The following is a 22,422-nucleotide window of genomic DNA, read 5'->3' on the forward strand; positions in this document are numbered from 1 at the left end:
AAAGCCGGAAACTTTCGTTCGGAATGAATTAAATTAAAAATTTAATTGCGCGGCGTGTACATTCGTTTCTTCCTTCTTCCTTCACTTAATGTGAAACCCGAATAATTTATTGGTATAATTTTTTTTTTTTTTAGTATTTTCAAGAGTTTTAAAAATTGATTTAAATCTGTAAATTATTATTTTAGTTATTTTAAAATAATTTTGATGCGTTATCTCTTCTTTCGAAATTTCTTCTTGAAATATTAGGTATAGGAAGTATTCAATGCTTACTCGAACTTTAAATTATTTTCCGTTTACTCTGGCATTAAAAAAAAAAAAAGATACAATCTCGCGCACGATCGATGCGTCGGCTGGCGTTTGACATTCAGAGAGAGGCGATGCAAATTAATAAATGCGTTTTATCGGATCCCGAGGGCGAGGAGGAGGAGAAAGGCGCGACGAGAATTTACTTCGAATGTTAATTAAGTGCCTCGCCCATTTTTCCTTGGGGCACTGACTCCTGGAAGAAACCGAGAAGTAGGTACAAGGAAACGCATCACGCGAGTCTTGTCCGCCCACTTTCGAAAGTGAAAACAATCATTAGCGATTCCACTTCTCGCGAATTAAATCTGTCTAAATCTGCGCTTTAGAGAGATATCTTTATTAAATTCAGCCGGACGCGATTAAACTACGACCACGACGATGAATAAAAAAGCAAAAAAAAAAAATCCAACTGGTTTTGTGAGATCGACGAGAATCGAATCGAATACTTCCTTAAAATACCTGACGATATTCAAACGTTCGATGGATCAACTTTAAACTTTCTACTGCACTCATCCCTGTGCAAAATCTTTCATTTTCGGCAAACGTGTCAAGGCTCGATGTATAAATTTTAATTCAACTTCCGGGTGAAATACCTTTAGCTAATCTATCTCGAGCGATGTACTTACGATGCTTTTGGCATCCTTCGACGTTCTCGGGCCAGTCGCAAGATCTGGCCCGTTCGTTGTAAAGCAGACCGCCTATGCAGAGCTGCTCGGTGGCGGTGCCGTTCCAGCAGGTCCAGTACCTAGTGCAGGAGGTCTCGTGACCGAAGATACCGTAGAGCCAGTCGCAATGTTCGGTCGGGATCGGCGGATTTGCTTGGCGCTTGCCGTCGCAGTAGTTCGCACGCCAGGGATAATCACAACCCTCGGTTACGCCTCGGTGCTTGCCGGCGAACACGAGGCCATTCGGACAGTCGAACAGTTCCGGGCGACCGTTCACGCACTCCCAGTAGCGATCGCAGTATTCGGAATCACCCACCACCCTCGACTTCGTCTGGCATGGGTCCTCCTGCTGTTGCTTCTGGCCGAACGAGCCTGAGCAAAACGCGAAAGTGCAAACACTCGGTCTTATTAGGCAACTCCATGGGACGTAATATTTTTTTTTTTTTTTTTATTTTGATGAGATCACGAGGAAGAGAAATTATTTTGGCAAATTGGAATGCGAGATGATGGTCCTCTAATATGTAACTCAGCCGCTCACTCGTGCGCGATTAATTTATGATTAATGATCGGCAACGGGAGTTTTCTTCCCTTCCTGATTTTCTTCTGTCGCAATTTCCTATTTTCTCAATGCTAATCGTTATAGCGTAAATTATCTGGAAGCTCATTAATGAGCTCTCAAATTTATTACGTCATTAACCTTTCTCGATAAGTGTTAATTATCCTTTCCTTTCCCTTTCGTTCCCCTCTAATGAGCCGATTACGAAATATCAGAGTGCACGTATCGGCGTATCGAACTCACGAATTCCACCTGCACGTGTCCTCGCCGAAGGACACCGAGTGCCGCGGCGAATATCAAGGATATGCCGGCGTATAAATCTGACTCTGACAACGTGCAATTTCGGAGTCATTTAGCGTCGCGGTAAATCGAAATTTTTTCGGGACAGGTCGAAAGTTACGATGCCATCCGTGCACGCGTGGAATTATTTCGTCGCTCAAGGATGCAGCCTGAGAAATATTTGCAATAAACGCATGGAGAACATATCGTTTTCTACAAACATTCGATGTTCCCTAGAACAATCTAAGCTTCTACTTTTATTTCTAATCAAAGTGGAAAATCGAAAGATTTATTCTCGTTCGAAGCCCGCGTAGGAGACGTGCGGACAAATTTAATATACGCTGACATATACGCGTTGGTGCCGTTTTACCACGATGTCCGATCATCTCGCTAATGATCCGACGGAAAAGCAAATAGTAAAATAAGGTGGGAAGCCGGTATGAGGCGCGCTCCCAAGATTGCTCTCGAGTGAAAGTGCCTAGCCTTGACTTGCAACCTTCGGGGGCAGTTCTGCTCCACACCCCTGCTCCACCCCATGAATCTCCCCCCCTTTCAGAGCACGAAAGATTCGATCGACCGGTTGATTAACCTAATGTCATTCCCATCCTAGAATCTTACAGCCAAAAGAATATTCCAACTCTTCATTAAACTTGAATAAAAAGTGTAATCTAATTTTTATTTCGTTGCGATTTTTATTTTAATTTTAATGAACTGTCCGTCTAACGAGTTGACGTCGATCTATAAGAATATTCGTGATAATTAATTGATTTGCCGGCAAAGACGTTTCCGTCGGTCTGATTGTGTAAAAGAAAAAGTACAAGTATTGGCATATCAATCATTCGATAACTTTTATATATTTTTTTTTATTCCTCGCTCGTTTCTCGATTTGTAACTACATTGTTCCGACCGCCCACCCTTAAGATCTAATCTGAGAATGGAACGGAGCCCTCGGTCTTGCACAATCTCTTTCTCTCTCCCTCTCGAGATCCCTAAGAGCGAGATCGAGATGAAAATAAAAGAGTTTCAGAGAACAGCCGACCGGAATCTTCGACAGGATCCGTCTCTCGTGCTCGCAGCAAAACCCAGAGATCATGACCCTATCTTTAAAATCATTTCGCAAGGGATTTCTAATGTGTAGTATAACCACGCCTCGAGTCTTTCATTTTTATCCCAATCTCGATTACGTTATTAAAGTGACTTTAATCGTGGGACCATGTCACGTCAATTACCTTTGATTATAGAGTCAACGGTGCATTACAAGGAGCGCTCGAAATACATTTAGAAGTATCGAAATGACGAAAGCTTTGCAGCTTTTTATTTGGAAAATATTGGAATTTAGAAAAGGATTTCCTAAGATTCAAAAATTTATGGAAACGTTAAAACAGTCGGAATGGATTCCGTCGACAGACCGAGCGACTTCGCGTACTCGTAATCGCGTAATCGTCCCGTTAATCACCGCGTTTACATGCTATAAATAAACTTTTATGCCGCGGTCTTTGTCCACAAAAAAAAAAGTTGCACGTTGTTAGCCAACTGGTCTAAGCGAGTAAGGGAAGGAAAGTGAAGCATGATCGATCTCACGATACGAATAATCCCGTGGCGAAGCAAGCTGTGCTCGCGTCTGAGAAAGGATGTTTAGAGATTGTGAGTTTCCACCGGTACAGATTGCGCAAATCAGATTTAATTATCACTAAAAATAACCGTACATCTGGGTCATTAAACATACGTCTACACTTCCCCCACATGTGTTTCTAAAGTATCGAACTATTTAATTAAACCCGGAAAAAAAAAAAAAAAAAAAAATGTTACGTTAAATGTATTTCTAAAACGTTAATTTATTTATATATTTCAGTATATTGTTTCTAAAATATATTTGTTAAAGTTAAACGGTAAAAAAAAAAAAAAGTAACGAAAAAAATTAAACTCCCCGAAAGGGTAAGAATAAAATTCTCACGATCGTCGATGTTCGCGACAGGTCCGAACGGTAATACGATTATCAGGCATTATGCCTCGAGAATTATGCAAATGCCGAGGGTCTGTAATAAGAGCCACGGCCACCTGTGAGGGCTGTCTCACGTTCGAAAAGTGAGGAGGATAAATCCAGCCGGCCGCGGGGGACCGGGCGCGATTAATCGATTTGCGCGGCCGGTCGTCACGGCGCCGCGAATAGGTGGAGACGTCCACGGGGACGTTGTGGCAAATTACGCAAGCGTGACGCTTAGTTAACATGGCACCGGGTTACTTTCCCTTCCTTTACGATTCCCTCGTAAGTAAGTATCTGGAGCCGCGACGGCTCAGCGGCGGCCGTAACCGCTTCACCGCAGAAAGCAGGATCGCCGAGCGGCGATTCTGCTCCTCGCGAGGATTTCACGCTCCGCGCGCAACCTCGGGGACGAGAAGAGGGCTAAAAGAGGAAGTCTCTCGCGTGAATTTACGAGGAATCGGCTTTACGTTGCAGGAAGAATTCTCACCGACATAGCGCAGATTTATTGGCCGGGTCGATGGATGATGAGGTGCGCGAGACATCATCATTAATTTTTAGAAAGTACACTTAGGAAATAAGAATGCAAATATCCCGGCTTGAAAAAAAAAAAAATGTCTCGTGCAAAATTTCATCGGTGGGTTTATTAAAAAAAATTTATCTTTACCGTTAACATTTGTCATTATTATAATTTTTTTTTTTTTTCTTTTAATTATTATTAACAACTGCTCAAAATTTTTAGTAAAATGTCACGCCAACACTTGAGATAAAAATTTCCTTCTTGATAAATTTCCTGTTATCAGATTAAATGTCACGCGAGTTCCGCGTTACCGGATTAGAAAGAAAAAAAAATGTATTCGGTTCATTTTCAAATGGCAAATCACGAATCTTTCTCGCTCTATCTCTTAGCCTTCCTTTATTTTTCTCTCTCTCTCATTCTCGGCTTTCTCACGTTCCCTTTCATGATAAATAAGCAAACTCGATTCCTCTTGGGACCGGTAGAACTCGAGGAACGCGAAGCTAGTGCCCCGCCTTGTAACTAGTACTCGACAAAGCGCAACGCTCTTAGACAGAATCCGCGCCGTGTCGGAACAACGACGCCGTTTACGAGATTTATTTCGCCTTTCCTTCCTATTTGCACCCTTTTTATCGGCCAATCAATAATTTAAGTCGAGCGAAACGTTTTACTCGGCGCTGTTACACCGCTGCTTCCGGAATCGTTCAACGTTAAACGTTTAACATTGTTGCTCCGCGTCGCGGGCGCGTCGGGAAAGCAGGCGTGGGAAGCGGATAGATAAATAAATGGATGAATGAATGGGGAACTTTTCACCGCGAAGATTACGCACAGTGGCCGCCGATTAGTCTCCAAGTAATATCGCCAAATGTCGCCGTAGAAAGTAAGACTTCTTGCGTAAGTGTTACAAAGCTTGAGTTATCGACAATTACACATTTTCGAGAAAAGTCAGATAAATTCCTTATCATCGGCGCCTACGGAAATAATCTTAATGTCACGAACAATCGAGAGAAGGACGAGATAAAGAAGAAAAAAAAAAAAAAGTAAGAAAGACGGAAAGAGAGAGAGAAAGAGAGAGAAAGAGCGAACTGCAGAGTGAGCTACTTTCATATTTTCACTCCTGGTACACGGGAGAAAGTTCTCAAGATGTGTGAAACCTGGTGAATGGCCACCATTGTTCTTATGAAGATGCGTGTAATAATTGCGGAGCGATGGACTCGCTATTTACTACGGATTCTGCGCTCTGAATGTCGCGAAGATTGTGCAACGAAAATTGTTCCCCGTACTCATTATCTAACTCCACGACATTGTTCTCTTTTATCAGATTAGTATTTATGTAATTTCGCCATGCGAAATTACTTGGACCCTGCCGGTTTTCTCTGCTTTCGCGAACACGGGACTCGCTTAACGAAATATAGTTGTCGCATTATTACAATTTTTACACAATTAATGATTATGCAACACGTAATTTTATTGTGTAAAATTAATTAACATCACCGGATTTCTTCTGCGATCATTAAAAAAAGATTATAAAAAAATTACGTTGAAAATAGTCAAATAAAATTATTAAATTAATTTTACCGAATTATTTAACTCAAATTAATTTAAATATTTTTCTATATTTTTGATTAAAGAACAAAGTAAAATAATTTTAATTGCTCATCATAAATTAAATTATAAATTTATAATATTTAAAATGTATACTTATTTTGTAGAAAATGTTATGTTCTACTTAATGCAAAGAAAGTAGCATATAACTTATAAAAATTGTAAAAATGGTACAAATTCGCAATTGGTAAAAAAAAAAAAAAAGGAAAAAAAAACAAAGTAGGTCGCTCTCGTGAATCATCATTGATTTCGCGAAGGACACGATCGTCTTAATCGACGTAATGTCGGCAATTATCATTAGAATTCGCAAAGGAAAGTAGAACGATCTACACGGTTTTTCAGTTTCTCTGTGAAATGACGACGGCTGCGTGGAAATTTCACCGTTTTCATTCTTGCACCTCGCTCAGCACGTCTCGGTTTTATTGATCGACTATTATTATTTATAAAGATAGCTAGACGGACGTACGTATCTCGAAAGTGAAAGCCGATCGATAGATCAAGTCAAGATCAAAGGCGATCTACTTCTAAAAATGTCAGACTCTTCCGTGATTTCATTTAAACAAATACTGCTAAACATGTAATTTCGATGTTATCAAAACGAAAGAAAAATTTGTAATTAAATTTATATACATTAACTTATAATATAATTTAAATATTAATAAAAATTATTGAGATGCTTTAAAATAATTAAAAAAAAAAGCTTACTATAATAATAAAATAATAGTATTAAAACGATTGTAATTTACTTTAGTCTAAAATATGTAATCACATATCTACGAACTTCAAGTAAAATTTAAATTATTAAAATAGTAATATTCACTAACATTATAAATCGTTATGCAATTATTATTCACAGGTTAAGATCAAATAAATAATTTAATTATCAATTTGCATTACGTATTAATTATATTTTCAATATTGCAAATATTATATTAACCCGATTTTTAAAATCAATAAACAACGGACATGTATTAATATAAAAGACGAAATCACTCGTTGAAAACACCAGCGACTGACAACAGATACCAAGAATACAAAAAATATTCCAGCATCCTAATTAACGTCTTAAAAAATTTAATACGTATTCTAGCACATGGACAGATCAATATCGATTTAAACAGCTGATTCAGAACCGATCAATCATTAAGGACCACAAAGGCGGGGCGGTGAATAAGGCGAGGGTGCCGAAGGAGGCGGCGAAGAAAAAGAAGAAGCGGAGGAAACTCACCCTGCACGACCAAGAGCACCAGAACGAGCGGAAGGATCTGCTGCGACATCCTGAGAAGACAGCGATACGATAGATCGAACGCGAAATGTCAATCCCTAGCTGGCAAAATATTCCGGTTTAAGCCCGGGGAATGTACTCTTTCTTTCTCTGCGTCGTCGTGTAAGAGCCGAGGAAGCTCGGCTGATGAGTTTTCGTGTCGAGACTGGTCACTGGTAGAGGCGTTTACCTGGTGTCTTATATGAGCGCCCCACTCTCCATCCCCGGCCGATCTCTGGGACCGCATAGGAAGGCTTCTACCTGACGAACACACCTGGTTTCATCTATCATAAATTACAAAGCCGATAGCCGCTCGATGACACTGTCGTAAAATGCATTCGCCGCGAGGAATCCGTTCGCGTGACTCATTAGAAGCGACGGCGTCCTTAATAATAATAATTATTATTACGCCTAGATTTATTACACATCGCGGAGGGACATTAACTCGTACTTAACGCTCTGACACTGCTATAAATGATTGTTTAGGTTTCCTTGGGAGTAATGGTGGCAGTCGCCGACCTCATTTTCCATTTACTTCCCAGGATTTGTTATTTGTGTATTCTCGTAAAATTATAAAAGCGAAAAAAAAAAAAAATTTAATTCGAAACTCTGTTAGATCCCCCATAAAAATCAGCCGTCGATTTGAGGTAAACGGCTGCGCGCATTGCGTGCTTCAGAAACTCGTCCATTCGATCAGATACATTTTCTGTAAATAAAACATTATCAGGCTCAATGGAGCAGGACTAATTAATAGTTGATACCGCTGGGGCTTCAGCCTGCAACATGTATTCTTTCGTGTTCGAAGAACAGGTATTCTACCACGAGAGAGAGAGGGGAAGAGAAATTCTGTTCCGAAGAAAACGAGATCGTCACGGAGTACGAGTAAAATTTTTGCTCGTTAATTAAGAAGAAAATTATTCAGCACACAAGAAAGTAAACTCATTGAAAAAAAAAAATTCAATTATTGTCAGCAGAGGAAAACGATATAATTTAGAATTATTACGTTCTAAAAAAAAATATTAAAAAAAAAATATTATACATGCACATTTTTTAAATATAAAAATATATACAATTAATTTATTAATGTAATTTATTTTTTCACGTTAAATTGTCGATTTCAATAGTTGAATTTTAATTTATAACTTTAATCTAGTTGATAATTTATTTTTCAATGGTTTCGAATAATTGCAAAGAAATCAAACTGATTCTATCGCTAATTGCGTGTACCGCCGCTATAATTATCACAATTGTGAGACGAGATGTTCATAAGCACGTGGCGTCTATCTTTTCCGTTATCTCGAGGTGCTACCGTTAACCGCAACGTTTATTTTGCGTGCATGAGCGGCCTCGAGACGAGGCCTTCACGGTTTCTTTCCCTCCCCGAGTAGTAATCCGACCAGCTTCGTGCGACGAGACAGTGAAAATAAAGGTAAAACACTCTCGAAGAGTCGCACGGGGTGCCTACTTCTCATACAAATCGTGCCACGTCAATATGACAATATATGGCATTATATAACAGCCATAATAATGAATGAAAGACAGAGATTTGTTTTAGAAATAATGAGCCTGCCCGCGTGAGGACTAAATGGCTCCCTTTCACTCGTTCCTCCGCGGTCCATCGGGAATTTCTACAACGCCGATCCCGACCGTGTTAAGAAATCCTGTATCGCTCACCGCAGGAGCATTCCAACTCAAACGGAAATTTGCGAAAAGAATTCAAGGCGCCTCAAGGATATACATATACTTTTTATTCCAAGTTTTGCTCTATAGTTGCAGAGTCGGAAGAAAAGAATTGCTCACATATGCGATAAATTAAAATATGAACGACGCAAAAATGTAGCATTAAACGAACGATCCTTCGCGGAAACGTGGAGGAAACTCGAGCTTGGCTTTTCAAGGATTTTCGTTAGGTGCTCTTATGCAAGCGAAGGCAACGACGAAGGGGACAAAAACGGACGTTTGTTGGATAAAATTATCACGATGCTTGGTGGGAATGGTCACAAGAGGAAACGAGACACATAAGAATGAAACAATGGGACTCCTAGTTTCGCAACTATCGCGCAATCCCATCCTCGATTTGCAAAAGAGGAGGTCGATCGTTAACGTATCAAATTGTTCACGCGATCACACGGACGTACGTGTTTTCTATCCCACAACTGAAGCTCTCGTAAATAAAATTAATAAAATTATCAAGCTATAAGATAATAGACAGCTAACGTTTTTTTACTCTCGCTTGGCACGAAGCGAGCCAAAAGAAACGATCAGCATCGCGGAAAAGCGACAACAATTAATTTGTAAAATATATACGAGGATTTTTAACAATTTCTTATATAAAACAAGTATTTAAGTGTTCTTAATATATTTGAAGAGAACGCCTAAGCACTGGCAAACCTTATTGCACTGGAGTAAAACTGGTTATATTTTAATAGAGTTATCGTTGATATTTAATTAATAGTAGAACAAACCACGTGCGCGCTATTTTTCAATTTAATTTAATTTTTATTTTCCAAAAGATGTTGTACTAAATTAAAAGAAAAAAATACCTGATTTGTTCTAGTCTCCTATCTTAAAAAGTTGATGCGTTACGCATTAATTAGCTTTTTAATTGTTAGATGAACTTGTAAGAAAAAAAGAGAGAAAAAAAAAAATTATTTAATTACTTATTAATTAATTAAAAAAAAAATTTTTTTGCTCACTTTCTTACACGTTTAACATCGTGATTCTAAATACAGTTAAATTTAACCTAAGTCAGTTCTTAAATAAGTAGTAACTGTACACCATATACCGAACGTTGCATGAAATATTTTTTTTTTTTTTTTTTCTTACAAGTTTATCTAACAATTAAAAAGCTAATTGATGCGTAACGCATCAACTTTTTAAGATAGAATAAATGTAATCTATAATGTATAAAAAATTCATTATATACAACACAATTCTTTTTTCAATCTTTTTTTGCTAAACGTGATCTAATATTTCAGGTTAAATTAATTTTACTTTGTACTAAAAGTTTTGATCAAAATGACACGTTAATATTATACAGTTCAGTTAAATAAATTTTTTGTTATATAATAAAATCAAGTGTATGTAAAAATAAAATAATATATAACTATTATATACATAAAATGTCTAAGGATTACTGAAATGTCCGTCGACATAATTGACATATATAAGGTAAGGGTTAATACTCTTTCTAACACTCTCTCCAGCCTCATAAGAAATTCCGTGGCAGTCCAACTTTCCGAGATGCAATCGCGTTAACACGTACATTTACATTGCCGTAATTGACTGGATGCAGTAATAGCGCGACGTATGCCAACAAATTTCTACATTGCCATACTTATGTAATCGAAAGTTGTTCCAAGCCTGGAGTCAAAGGTTTAATTTTTTAAAAGGTTTCCTCAGCTTTAAAAATATTTCAATATTTTTTACATTTAATATCGCATACATTTCGTATGTTTAAATCAAATTTTTTTAAATAAAAATTCCCTTAAAAGTTGTTCATTCTACGTCTCGATAAAATATATTTTTATTTTAGTATTTAAGCTTGATACTTAAGTGGAATTAAAACTCCGGTTACCCTATATGCTACATCGGTGTTGCAAGGATCAGAACCTTGTTGAAAACCGCGAACACCTGTCACCGTGCAAAATTACGAAACGCACCGCGTCACGCGGAAAGCTTACGACCGCGTGTAATCACGTAAAATGCTGAGATTGTAAGTGTCCCGGCGAGAAAGTAATTAACAAGGAAATGTCTCGTGATTTCTAACGCCTCTCGTGGAGGTGAGACCACCTTTTTCACCGATACGACACTTGATGTATGATATCACCGATCATGTAAATTACGTGAAATGCCGCAGAATTATCTTCCGATTAATCACGTTATGCCCCCATATATTTCAAATTCCTAATAAACTTAACGGAAGTTGCATTAAAATTCGGATTAAAAATATAAAGTAAGTACAGAAAAAAAAATTTTAATCAAAAAATTTAGAAGAATTTATAAAAAAGATATTTTTTTTTTTTTAATAATTATTTAAAAAATCTCGAAAAACAGTCCCAATATATATTTCTGAATGTAAAGAGAAATCGAAATAGTTAATATTATTGATCACCGTTTTTATCACGGATAACTTCGGAGCGATAAACATCTTAATCCACTTACTAGATCATTAATCGTGTTCTGTACAAGTATTATCATATTCTATGCCTGTCCACCGTAATAAAATCTACTGTAAAAATTCTCCTCCGTCTATTGTAAACCCGATATGGTCGCGTCGATATTGATAGGCCTGCTGGACCGAATAGGCCAAGCTTGAGAAACTCTGAAAGAGACCCGAGGAAGGTGTTGCGAGGAGTCCGTGGACCGCTATGACCCGGAGAGCAAGGACCTCTGGTCCTTGGACGCACGTTCGAGTCCACCGTGTTCTTCTTTATTTTCTTTATTGCATCGTTCTTTTTTGTCGGACGAAACCCTCTCGCGGCTTGTTCCTCCTTTGGATACTTTTTAATTGTTTTATCATCCGCGCCTCCCTCTTAGCCTCTCGCTTTTTCCTCCGACAGGTCTCTTCCCCGAAAAAACTCCCGTCATTAAGACACTTATAATTACCCGATAAGCATTCGCAAATGATCGTGCTGACAGTTCCAGAAATTCTAAGCCCGTGACCGTTTTCGAATTTAAAAATGCGACTCTTTTTTTATTAATTTTATTATCGTGACTGTGCTTTGCCTATTGAAAATTTCCATAATCTCCTCAAATTATTTAATTTTCTTTGTAAATGTTCATATGTTAAATTGATTAATTATACATATTTAAAATAATTCATATATTTAAAAATTGTATTTTATATTTAATATTGAAATCACGTTTAATAAATTATATTACGTTAACATAGTTCTTTAATTAATCTTGTATGCAAAATATAATAATTTTTGGGCCACTCTGTACGTATCTCGTATAAAAATAACGTGAGGCGCACAAATTTATCGCTTACATCCACCCACCGGCGATGTTTATCATTTATTCTGTTGCTTGATTTTGATCGCGCTTGTTATTTATGTAAACTTGACCCTCCAATTTAGACCCCGAATGCATTTTGACATCGTTGCATCCCGATATTAATCGTACAAAACTGATGACGGATGAGAAAAAAATGAATAATCTGCCCAAGACGTGTCTATTCCTTTTTTTTTCTTTAATTTACTCAAAATTAATCTCATGCCTGTTCTTTTTTTTTTTTTTTGCAATATTTTACAATTCTAAGTGTCTCGAGTTCTCGTTCTATTTCAAACTATTATTTTTCTAACAAAAATTTACTTATCTATTAAAGCAAGATTAAAACAAAAATATGTCACAATGTTAAATAATACAAGTTGATTAAAAGATACTCAATTAATTCACAGTTACATAACTATTTAAAAGCATTCCGGTAAATAAATTCCGAGAAGGAAGATTCGAGGAGATTTGGAATTAAACGGCAATTACGCGAGATCTCTGCTTTTCATTATCACTGTCGAAAGGTTCATAAACGAAATGCGAAAATAATTGGACGTAATCGGTGTGCTCCGCCACGCATTTTACTCCGATAGTAATAACATCGTTGCGAGAAGTTATAACACCCAAGCGATTGCGCTAAGTGCTCGCGATCCTCTCGAAGCATGCTCTATCATTCGACGCTAAATTACGACGTAAAAGTAGCGACGGGCCACCTACGACAGACGCGTTTCTTCAAAGAGCCGCGCACTTCAACCTGCGCCGTGGCCGATACACCCGAAATGAATTCGAATGAGCATTACGGTATCAACGTGCGACGATTGCATTTTTAACGTCGCTTCGGACTGTTCCTGCCTTAATACACAATGTTTCTCAAACCTGTTTTTCGAGTTCCATTGCGCAAACGAAACGCGCAATAATGCCCGCGCGAGAGACAAAGCTTTAAACTCAATTTAGGAATTTCAGCATAATTTCGGAAGAAGGAATTCGTTCCCGGCGTTCGAGAGGGTGCTAACAATTTCTCGGAAGCGTACATATTGCCGGTGAAGTACCTGAGGCACTCTTCGGTAAATAATAATTATTCTTTTCGCTAAAAGGCAATATAAAGCCGAAAAAAAAAAAAAAAAAAAAAATTAATATTAATAAGTTTGATTTTAATATTGTATTAATTGAGACGTAATGTCACATTTTTATTCGAGCTGTTAGCAATAAATTAAAGTTGTTGTTGTAAGTAAAAGTATCGAAAGCCATCTATTACAGACGACAGGGAATAATATTCTGAACATTCTCCAGGCTAGAGCGTTCGCCAGTGCTTCTATACGACCGTAAAATCACATTTTGCTTCTAGAAGGTTTAAATTTATTTGCTCCCTACTGCGCCGAGCGCATTGGAAACGTATGCCTCGACGAAGAAAGCGAAAACACCTCGCAATTTTGTCGCTCGCAACGTTAAATATCTGATACTGGTCTGAGCATCAATTATAGATTTTTCTATTAAACGAGTTTCATACAATCCCTAATAAACAATATATAAAATAGATGCCTGTTCCAACAATAAAAATATTTTAATTAAATAGATAAATTTAAAATTATAATAATAAGGAAAAAAAAATTTTTTCTAACTTTACAAAATGTTAAAAAAATCTTTTGCGTTATTTTTAATATCGATACGTAAAACGATTCGCGCAAAAGACGTCTGGGCAAGATATTTGCGAGTTCTCGGTAAAGATCCTCCATGTATTTGGACCTAAGTGGCGTGCCGTGTAAGCCACTTCGAATTTATTATGCGACTCGGTATTCGATTCAGTTTCACGCGAGAAAAACATTATCATATTATCGATAACATTCGATAAGAAGAGCGATAATAATTGAGATATTTAACTAAAATGTTTAACAGCGATTAACGACGATAAAAATTGTTGTAGAAGTTCTCATTTTAAATATTACGGCAGGATTAGGTTTAGTTTAGATTTAGAGATTAAACTAAGCGGCAGAGATGCGAGAGCACGTTTCTAGAATTTATAACTCGTTGCGTTTTGCTGTTTATGACTCGTTTCGCATTCGTTGCACTTTCTGTGCATCTAAAGGGTTAGCTCTCTCCGTTCTCCCTGAACAGATCTCGCGGTCCAGCGAGCGGGATTCCCGTCTCGCTTCTCTCTCCCGTCGGCATTCCATCCTAGATCCCCCTGCAGTTTCTTGGGCTGCAGTTCTAAAGTCTAAGCGAGCCGCCGCTCGAGTTAAAACAACGACCGAGACTCAGGCGGACGTGAACGGCGAAGAAACGATGGCTTTGTCGAACGCGCGATATAAATGTCAACCACTAGAATTAGACAAGGGATTATCTCTCGCGTCATTCGGGTGATACCTTGAACGTAAGGTCACATGTCTCTATTTGAGACCGGCTATCGAGCGAGTAATCCTATCAAGCTGTCTCTTTATTAATGTTCCATTAATTTCGTAAACCCGACGTCTACTTTACGCAGCATCACCGTTAAACTGTGCACGATAAATTATTAATTAAATACGCATCTAAGAGAGCTTTGATTGATTAAAAAAAAATTATTTATTAAGTTATTATATTATATGTTTCCCCGAAATATAAAAACGTAAAGTGTTGAATTATATTTGACTAAAAATATGAAATGTTAAATAATTATCTTTTCATATAATGTAAAATAAATCCTACGTGCATATGTATAACTATTTCAACTTAAAAAAAAAAAAAAATAATATTCTAATCACGATATACATAAGACGGCTGAGAATTCATCAAATCAGATTAACATTTTGTTCGTTTTTTTTTCCTCCTCTCTAAAAAATTCCGATATTATGCATGCAAAAAAGATGCGCGTGATTCCCAGTGTCCTTAAAATATCACAGATCTTGACCATAGCGCGTCATCGGTAAGATGCGTTGAAAAAAACGCAATGCCGAGGTCACCGGGAGTGACTCAAGATTACGGCGCGAAATTTCGAAGGCGGAGGGAATCGAAAGCTCGACGGATTCCAAGATTACGTCGATGCAAGATCGCCTTTTCTTTTTCCTTTTCGGCCGCGCCGTTCGCATCGGCCGGATTCTTCCTTATTGCCGGGCCCGTCGAATCTCTTATCCGAATGGATAATAAAAAGGACGATGAGCTCTCTGCTCCGGGGGACGACGGGGTATTTCCTACATAAGGTGCGAGCCGTGCTTTCGCAGCCTCCTGGACCCACTCGCGCAAAACACTTTTGGGTAACGAATGCGTAACGAGTCCTCTCAAGAGTGCGTCCACCTTTGCATACCGATGCCCGGCCTTTCCTCTCGCTCCGTCTCTATCTCACAAGTGTGGAATTTTTTTCCTTATGTTCCTGAACCGTAGGATATCGTCTCGGCCATACAGGAAGCCCCGTAAATGGCGTTTTTATGGCATTTTTTAATTCGCGGAAATCATACACTATTATTAAATTTAAAAAAAAAATATGTGCAGCTATTATTTTTCGGCATCTGTAATAGTAACTTAATGACGAAATAGATGGAAGGATAATAGTAGCGAAATATCATTAAAAAAAAATAGTAAAATATTCTAAGGATATTGATAATAGTCAGTAAATTAGAAACAATAATTAAAAATGACAAATATTACATTATTAATTTCTCTCGACGTGTCTCTTCATCTATTTTGTAAAAAACACGACTCGTAAGTTAAAAAAAAATTATTTACGAGCCGTTGGCTTTTATTTTTAACTCCGCGTAATTTATTAAGACGATTTAGGCGGGATGACGTTTAACGGCTCGATCATATATTCGGGGAATGTACGTTTAATGAGTTTACGCGACGCGAAAAGGGATAAAGCCCTAAATTCATCCGGCAACAAAATCCATCGCCGGCGCAACCCCTCGAAAATCGGCAAAAAGGAAGTGATAAACGACCCGGACAGAACTGAATGATCACCGTGAGCGTGCATGCATCCTTCGGGTGCATCCTAAATCTCGTCCAATGGGAAGTCCCCGAAACCACGGGCAAGAAGCGGAGGAGGAGGATTCGAGAAAAAGAAGAGAAGGAGGACGAGCGAATCGGTGCGAAAGCAACGGTCGCAAGCACTTCCTGCGCAACAAGAAGAGGGTCCTACGCGGCGCACCGCCACGTAATTGAGGTCCTGCAGACCCTACGAGGAATGGCGGTGGGGGCCGCCCTATGTAAAGCCCTGGAAGCGATCAGGTCCAGCCCATCCAGCATCAGGACACCGCGCGTCAGGATTCGCGCCACATCAAGGATTATCGGTGCCGATCGTCGGCCTAATTCGAATTGACCGCGAGGATTATTTCGGGAAAATTAACACCGTAAGAAAATTAATTTTTTACCCCGGGAAAGGCCACTGACCTTCGTCGTCGGTAAAGAGGAAGAAAACGGAGAGAAAAAAAAAAATTATAACGCAACGGAGGGAAGATGAGAGTGAATGTGCTATTGATTCTTGTGGTCCTCGCCTTAGGGCACGTCGATGCCGCTAGAAGAAACAGACTCGCGAGGAAAACGACGCCGTCGGCGTCGCTTCTCGATCCGCAGCTCGCTTTTGATGGACAACCCGAAGGTCGGTGTCTGTAGTTTTAGAGTTGATATTTTAGATTTTGGAATTTTATTAAAAATTTCTGTTATCGTAATATGTAATGCTATTATTTTTATTATTTACTTTTATCTTCGATAAAACGTTTCATGGAGCGGAACAACGGCCTCTAAATTTCAGATCTAGAAACCTTATGGAACAGCTTTAATAGTCGTAAGTTGCGTGTTCGTGCGGACTCTTGGAGGAATGATACCTCGGGAAAAAATAGAATTGTTCTCAGCGGCGCCAGGCAATATCCAGGATTTCCGAGCAATCCGGACGACACGAACGAGCTACCGAATCCCATCTCGCCACCGGAGCAATCTACACCGCCGCCGCATAAACCCCCGCCGGGCTGCCTGGGATCGAGAGGCCAATATTCGAGCCCGAAGAGCTGCGCCAACTATTTAAATTGCTGGGACGACGTGGTGATCGAACAGACCTGTCCAGCCGGACTACTCTTTAACGAAATTGCTGGCTATTGCGACTTCGAGTATAATGTCAATTGTGGTGATCGATTACCTGCTACGCCAAGTGAGTGCGATCGATAATTACGCGGTGCGAATCGACCGCTTACAATTGCGACGGTAATCGTGATGACCAGCTTGATTATCACGTAATCGCGATTTTCTTATTCGGATAAGCGAGGCTTGAAACAAGTTTTTTTTTTTTTTTAAAGTTGATAAGAAACAAAAAAACGAAAAAAAAGAATTTTAATTTTAAAATTTTATAATTTAGAAAAATACTTGAATTTTTTTTAATTGATAATAATTTGAGAAACGCAAGCAAACAGATAAAGAAATAATTCTGTTAATTGGTAGAACCACCGTTGCCGGCGGGATCGAAACTGTGCCCGGATCCGAACGGACGTTACAGAAGCTCAAGCAACTGTTCGGAATTCTACGTGTGTGCCGCGGGCAAACCCGTCAAATTTTATTGTCCTCTTGGTCTGGTCTACAGTGACGTAAGGATTCATTCTAAAAAAAACGCGGCGCGTACACCCGATGAATTTTAACTCGCAAAGTGACACAGTAACATGTTCAATACTGACGAAAATACATTTCGTGAAATTTAGCTTTTTATGTGATCCAACGTACATTTACTAAAAAATCAATTTTTACTATAAAACTAAAAAAAGACGAGAATTAAAATAGTATACTGCTAGATACATATTAAAAATTTAATATCGTATATCAATTATAACGATATAAACCAAATTTTTTTTTAATTTAATTTTTTATAATTATTTTGATATTGATTAAAATTTTATCTTACAGATACTAAATGTTTGCGACTATCAATACAATGTAGACTGTAAAGGCACGGCCACACCGAAACCGTTCAAACCTACACAACCGCCGACTCAATCTCCGCAGCCGTCGTCTACCTATGCTCCCACCAAGCCGCCTACTCCTTCGAAACAGCCGACTTATCAGCCTCAATCACCGACTTATCAGCCTCAGCCCCCGACTTATCAACCTCAGCCCCCGACTTATCAACCTCAACCTCCGACTTATCAACCCCAGCCTCCGACTTATCAGCCTCAGCCTCCGACTTATCAGCCTCAACCCCCGACTTATCAGCCACAACCCCCGAGCTATAAGCCTCAACCTCCAACCTATAAGCCTCAACCTCCAAGCTATCAGCCTCAACCTCCAAGTTATCAGCCTCAACCCCCGACTTACACTCCGCAACCGCCGACTTATGCGCCGCAACCATCAACCTACCCTCCGAAACCGCCGAGCTATCAGCCACAGCCTTACCCACCACCGCCCCCTTCGTACTCTGGAAATCCGTGGCTGAACAAAGCTAAATCCGATTCCTGGCACCAACGAAACCTAGCGACCCAACTGGAAGCCGACAAAGAGATTCAGCAACAAGAAGTATCAACTGATAACCCGGCATCGGATAATCAATCCACGCAAAACGCGACAGAAACTTCGAGCTTAACAAATCCATGGGCCCTCCTTCAAGAGATACCGTCCGAGATAATGAAGACTCCCTGTCATAATGACAGCGTGTACAAGCTGAACGACTTCTGCACTAAGGTAGTAACTTGCCGAAACAACAAGCCCGAAGTGGTGGAGTGTTCACCGGGACTTTCGTACGACAAACCTTCGGACTCTTGTATACCTTTCAACGTTGCGGTATGGTAAGATCGTTTAAAAGTTCGTTCTTTCTTTAAATTTATTTAAAAAAAAAAAAGTAAAATAAATATTAATTATAAATACGAGTATCTAAAACAGCAATTAAAACTAATGTAACTTTTTTTATTTCAGCGAGCCGATTATATCTCCCGTTTTAACCTAAGAACATAAATCGATTTATAAAAAATACCCTTATTAGATATTAATTATCTTCCATCTACATTACTTGTACAATAATATTTAATTAAAACTTCCGACAATAACCACAGAATTATTATATCGGTAAATAAATTGGAAAGTAATTTTTCAAAGACGATAATAGAACACGATGTAACAGAGACGTTAAAAATGATGTTTAATATCCTACTTCGTGAGATTTATATTTACTCTTTATGCTAAAAAGTGAAAGTTTCCGAATTTGTAAATAAATATAATCTAAACCTCTATTCCTCTCTCGCATATATCTCTTTATTTTAAATTCAATTTCTCCAATTTAGTGAATATGCATACGTATGTAAGTTAAAAGCAGATTTCTAAATACGAGAAGCTTCTTGCGAGATATTTTATACTTTTAATAATTAAAAATAAAGCAGTTTAATCAAATGAAGAATTATAATTTTCTCAGAAAATTTCTATCGACGGTAACGAGCTCGTAAGATTCAAGCGATCCATACGCTTTATATTTGAGACACCAGATTGCAGCACAAGTTGTTTATGATCTTTAAAGGGCAAGGAATTGCACGGAGAACGAGACACGTCCTCGTTCTGGTATCACCGACCGATGTGGGAAGGGGGTGGGATGCTTTAACGATCGGAAAAGAAATCGTTCCGCGAGTAACTGGAGCGTGATTGATTTACGGAGAAATGTGTCGTCACGGAATACATCGTACGCTGGTCCTACGTTAAAATGGTCGGCGAGCTCCTATTGCTCCGATATATTTGCAATTGGAACATAACGTTTTTCTACGGCTTTAGAGAGCGTGCATTAACACGTGCCTTCTTTTCCAGTCGCCTCGGACAATCCTTTCATTTCTCGTACAAGCAAGCTTTTACGCCGTTTAACAAATTTATTGGGTCGTAACTCTGAACCAAGTTCTAATTTTCGCAGACATTAAGATAAGATTTAAAGAATAAAACATGACTCAAAATTTATTGCATACTATAATTTAAATTGGTTTGAGTTGATCTTTATACCGGCATTGAAATCTACGATTATTAAAAAAAATAAAAAATTGTAATATAAATATAATATATGTATAGAAATAGAAGTATAATTTGTAAATTATAATACGAGAGAACTTGAGTTTTGAAAATTCGATTAAACGTCTCTAAAATTTGCTATAAATCCCGACATCGAAGACTTCAACGTAGGAGACTTTAATGCAAGCTTGGAAAAAATTTAATAAAGTATAATTAATAACGATTGCACAACGCTTATATTATTTCGTTAATTAAAAGAATTTACCAATATTACGTTATATAATTAATATTGCAGCTTACTATAATTGGTCAGATTTAAGGCGACAATTTTTATAAAGCAATAAAATTTCTCTCCTTTTCCTTTCGCTTTTCTCCTTGCCGACGCATTGTTGGGAGAAATGAAAGAAGAGACCAGCCACAGGACCTTTTTAAAGACCTTTCCGCGCAATCGGAATTTCGCGCTTGGCCGCGTACTTGCAAAAAGAGGATCGATGGCGGAACATGTATTATCAAGGAAACGAATCGAAAGAAATCAAAAAGAATTAAGATAAGAGAAAAAAAAAAAAAATTAGATTCGCTCAAGTGTCGCGAAATATTTTTCAAAAGTCCGACTACGTATCGCTGCTCAATACGTTATAAAGTTAAGACAGGTACTGGTTACTGTGTAACAATTATATAAACAAATGACTATATAATCACGCAACAATGTTGTATAACGCCGTGCAGTTGTAATGTAACGATCATGTAACGGTCGCAAAACTGCAGCGATAATGTAAATATGTAAATAATAACCGCCGAGATTGTTGCCGCCAACGTTTCCACCTTACGAAGTGTACGCTGGCTGGCGAGTGTAACGGGCGTAATGAGAGACCTTTGGCAATTAATTATTCAATGAAAATCGATAATCGCCTCCCCCCGAATAAAGAAAGTGCTTCGAACAGGATGTTCTGCCAAACAAAAGTCGAGAAATCGTTTAGAAACGGGCGATCGAGTATCGAAAGTAGCCGAGGAGACGCCTCTCGTACGTTTCACTCGAAGTCAGTGGCGCAAAACTTGATAATTACGTAATAATACGCGACGTTACGTCTATCTATATTTTTGTCCTCGCCGCTCAAAGTTCTTATTCGTACAATCGGCGCTGGATAAGGCGGGAATAAAACAAACAAAATCAGAGCGGAGTTAAACGTTCGCGGAGGGGCGCGAAATGATTTCATAACGACTTCGATAACGGCGATCGGTGACTGAGAAATAAGAAGAACAGTCGTGTAATTCTTATTATTGCGGAAGGTTTGCCGGGTTCGATCGGGAAAGGAAAGTGTTCGCGAATCGGCCGCGCGACCACGGCGGCCTCGACCTTTCCGGAAAAGCATGGAAATTGCAGTCAACGAGCCCTACGATTAGGCACGCGTGAAAGATCAACGTGTGCTCGCCGCTCGAAGCTCCTGCACGTGCCGTGCAACGCGATCTTGAATAATCGCTGGATATCGCGAAAACAAACGGCTCTTTTTTTTTTTTTTTTATTTGCGCGACGCGGCAATTTTAATTTATAAACGTAGGAATTATTAAATATATAAATATGTAGCGATCGTTACGACGTGTGCAATAATTTTAAAATGATCATGTTGAGGAAGGGAAGAGGCCGACGATGAGCCCGCGAAGAAAATCGGCACGTGTCTCGTTACGAAATTTTGTGTCGCGATGGGAATCGCCTTTCTCTCACCTTAATGACTGGCAAAGGACAACGTCCTTTCGGCGACCGAGCCGCGAAATTACGCGTCGTTAAATGTTAACGCGGCACCGTCGTTTTTTCACACGGCGGGATAAAGTGCACAGCCGCAGCTTCACCGAAGGACGATCTTCTTTGGAGGCATTGCTAATACGCGCGCCGAGCTACAATTTCAGCGAAAGGTCTGACTGACCTTTCCGCTTGGATTTTTCGAGCCCGTATCAATGGCCGCGCGCGGTTCGCGAGCCGAGAACATACGTTCCGTAAGGCAAGGAATTTATTCTATTTATACATCACGATCGGAGCAACAAATAGAATATTACGCAAGTTCCCGTTGAGCAGGTAGTACATAGTGTCGATGAAAAATTTTATTACATCGCGATATGCCAAGTATAACGTAATAAGACCTGCTATACAAAATCCGTCAGACGCTTGAGCGTGAAATGTGGCCGTGGAAAAATTTTATTACATCACCGCGTTACCATGCAAACGATATCTACTGTCTTTCAGAACGCTGAAATGTCCACGCTCGAGTATAATGGAACGACAAGTAACACCTCCAACTTGTCGCACTTATGATAAATGATACGATAGATTCGAGCTGCTTT

At 38.9% G+C, this 22,422-nt stretch overlaps 2 protein-coding genes across 4 annotated transcripts in view; one reads left to right on the forward strand and one right to left on the reverse strand.

Moving 5' to 3' along the window:
* LOC139104492 (protein obstructor-E) overlaps window positions 1-22,422 on the reverse strand; it is a 62,666-nt gene that overhangs the window by 17,818 nt on the left and 22,426 nt on the right. Inside the window, exons 1-2 of one of the 3 annotated variants that reach the window (XM_070660031.1) lie at window positions 7,135-13,265; window positions 930-1,340 (exon numbers count right to left, since the gene is read on the reverse strand). The exons of 1 other annotated variant lie outside the window; for it this stretch is intronic. In XM_070660031.1, the coding sequence (XP_070516132.1) occupies window positions 930-1,340; window positions 7,135-7,183 (460 nt within the window). In that variant the 5' untranslated portion in view covers window positions 7,184-13,265. Of the gene's footprint in view, window positions 1-929; window positions 1,341-7,134; window positions 13,266-22,422 lie in introns of those variants that run through there. One more of the 3 variants, XR_011546041.1, reaches the window with a different exon arrangement.
* Window positions 16,452-18,897, forward strand: LOC139104488 (uncharacterized). The gene is made up of 4 exons (XM_070660024.1): window positions 16,452-16,729; window positions 16,883-17,275; window positions 17,563-17,705; window positions 18,019-18,897. The coding sequence occupies exons 1-4, from the start codon at window positions 16,588-16,590 to the stop codon at window positions 18,895-18,897; spliced, it is 1,557 nt and encodes a 518-aa protein (XP_070516125.1). The 5' UTR covers window positions 16,452-16,587.

The sequence above is a fragment of the Cardiocondyla obscurior genome, linkage group LG07, assembly GCF_019399895.1.
Source record: "Cardiocondyla obscurior isolate alpha-2009 linkage group LG07, Cobs3.1, whole genome shotgun sequence".
Classification (NCBI taxonomy): Eukaryota; Metazoa; Arthropoda; class Insecta; order Hymenoptera; family Formicidae; genus Cardiocondyla; species Cardiocondyla obscurior.

Excerpts from the sequence above, each read along its gene's own strand:
- LOC139104488 (XM_070660024.1), top strand. The coding sequence starts at position 16,588 with ATGAGAGTGAATGTGCTATTGATTCTTGTGGTCCTCGCCTTAGGGCAC. Across the intron at positions 17,276-17,562 it reads TCGATTACCTGCTACGCCAA|AACCACCGTTGCCGGCGGGA; the intron begins GTGAGTGCGATC and ends GTTAATTGGTAG. Across the intron at positions 17,706-18,018 it reads TTGGTCTGGTCTACAGTGAC|ATACTAAATGTTTGCGACTA; the intron begins GTAAGGATTCAT and ends TTTATCTTACAG.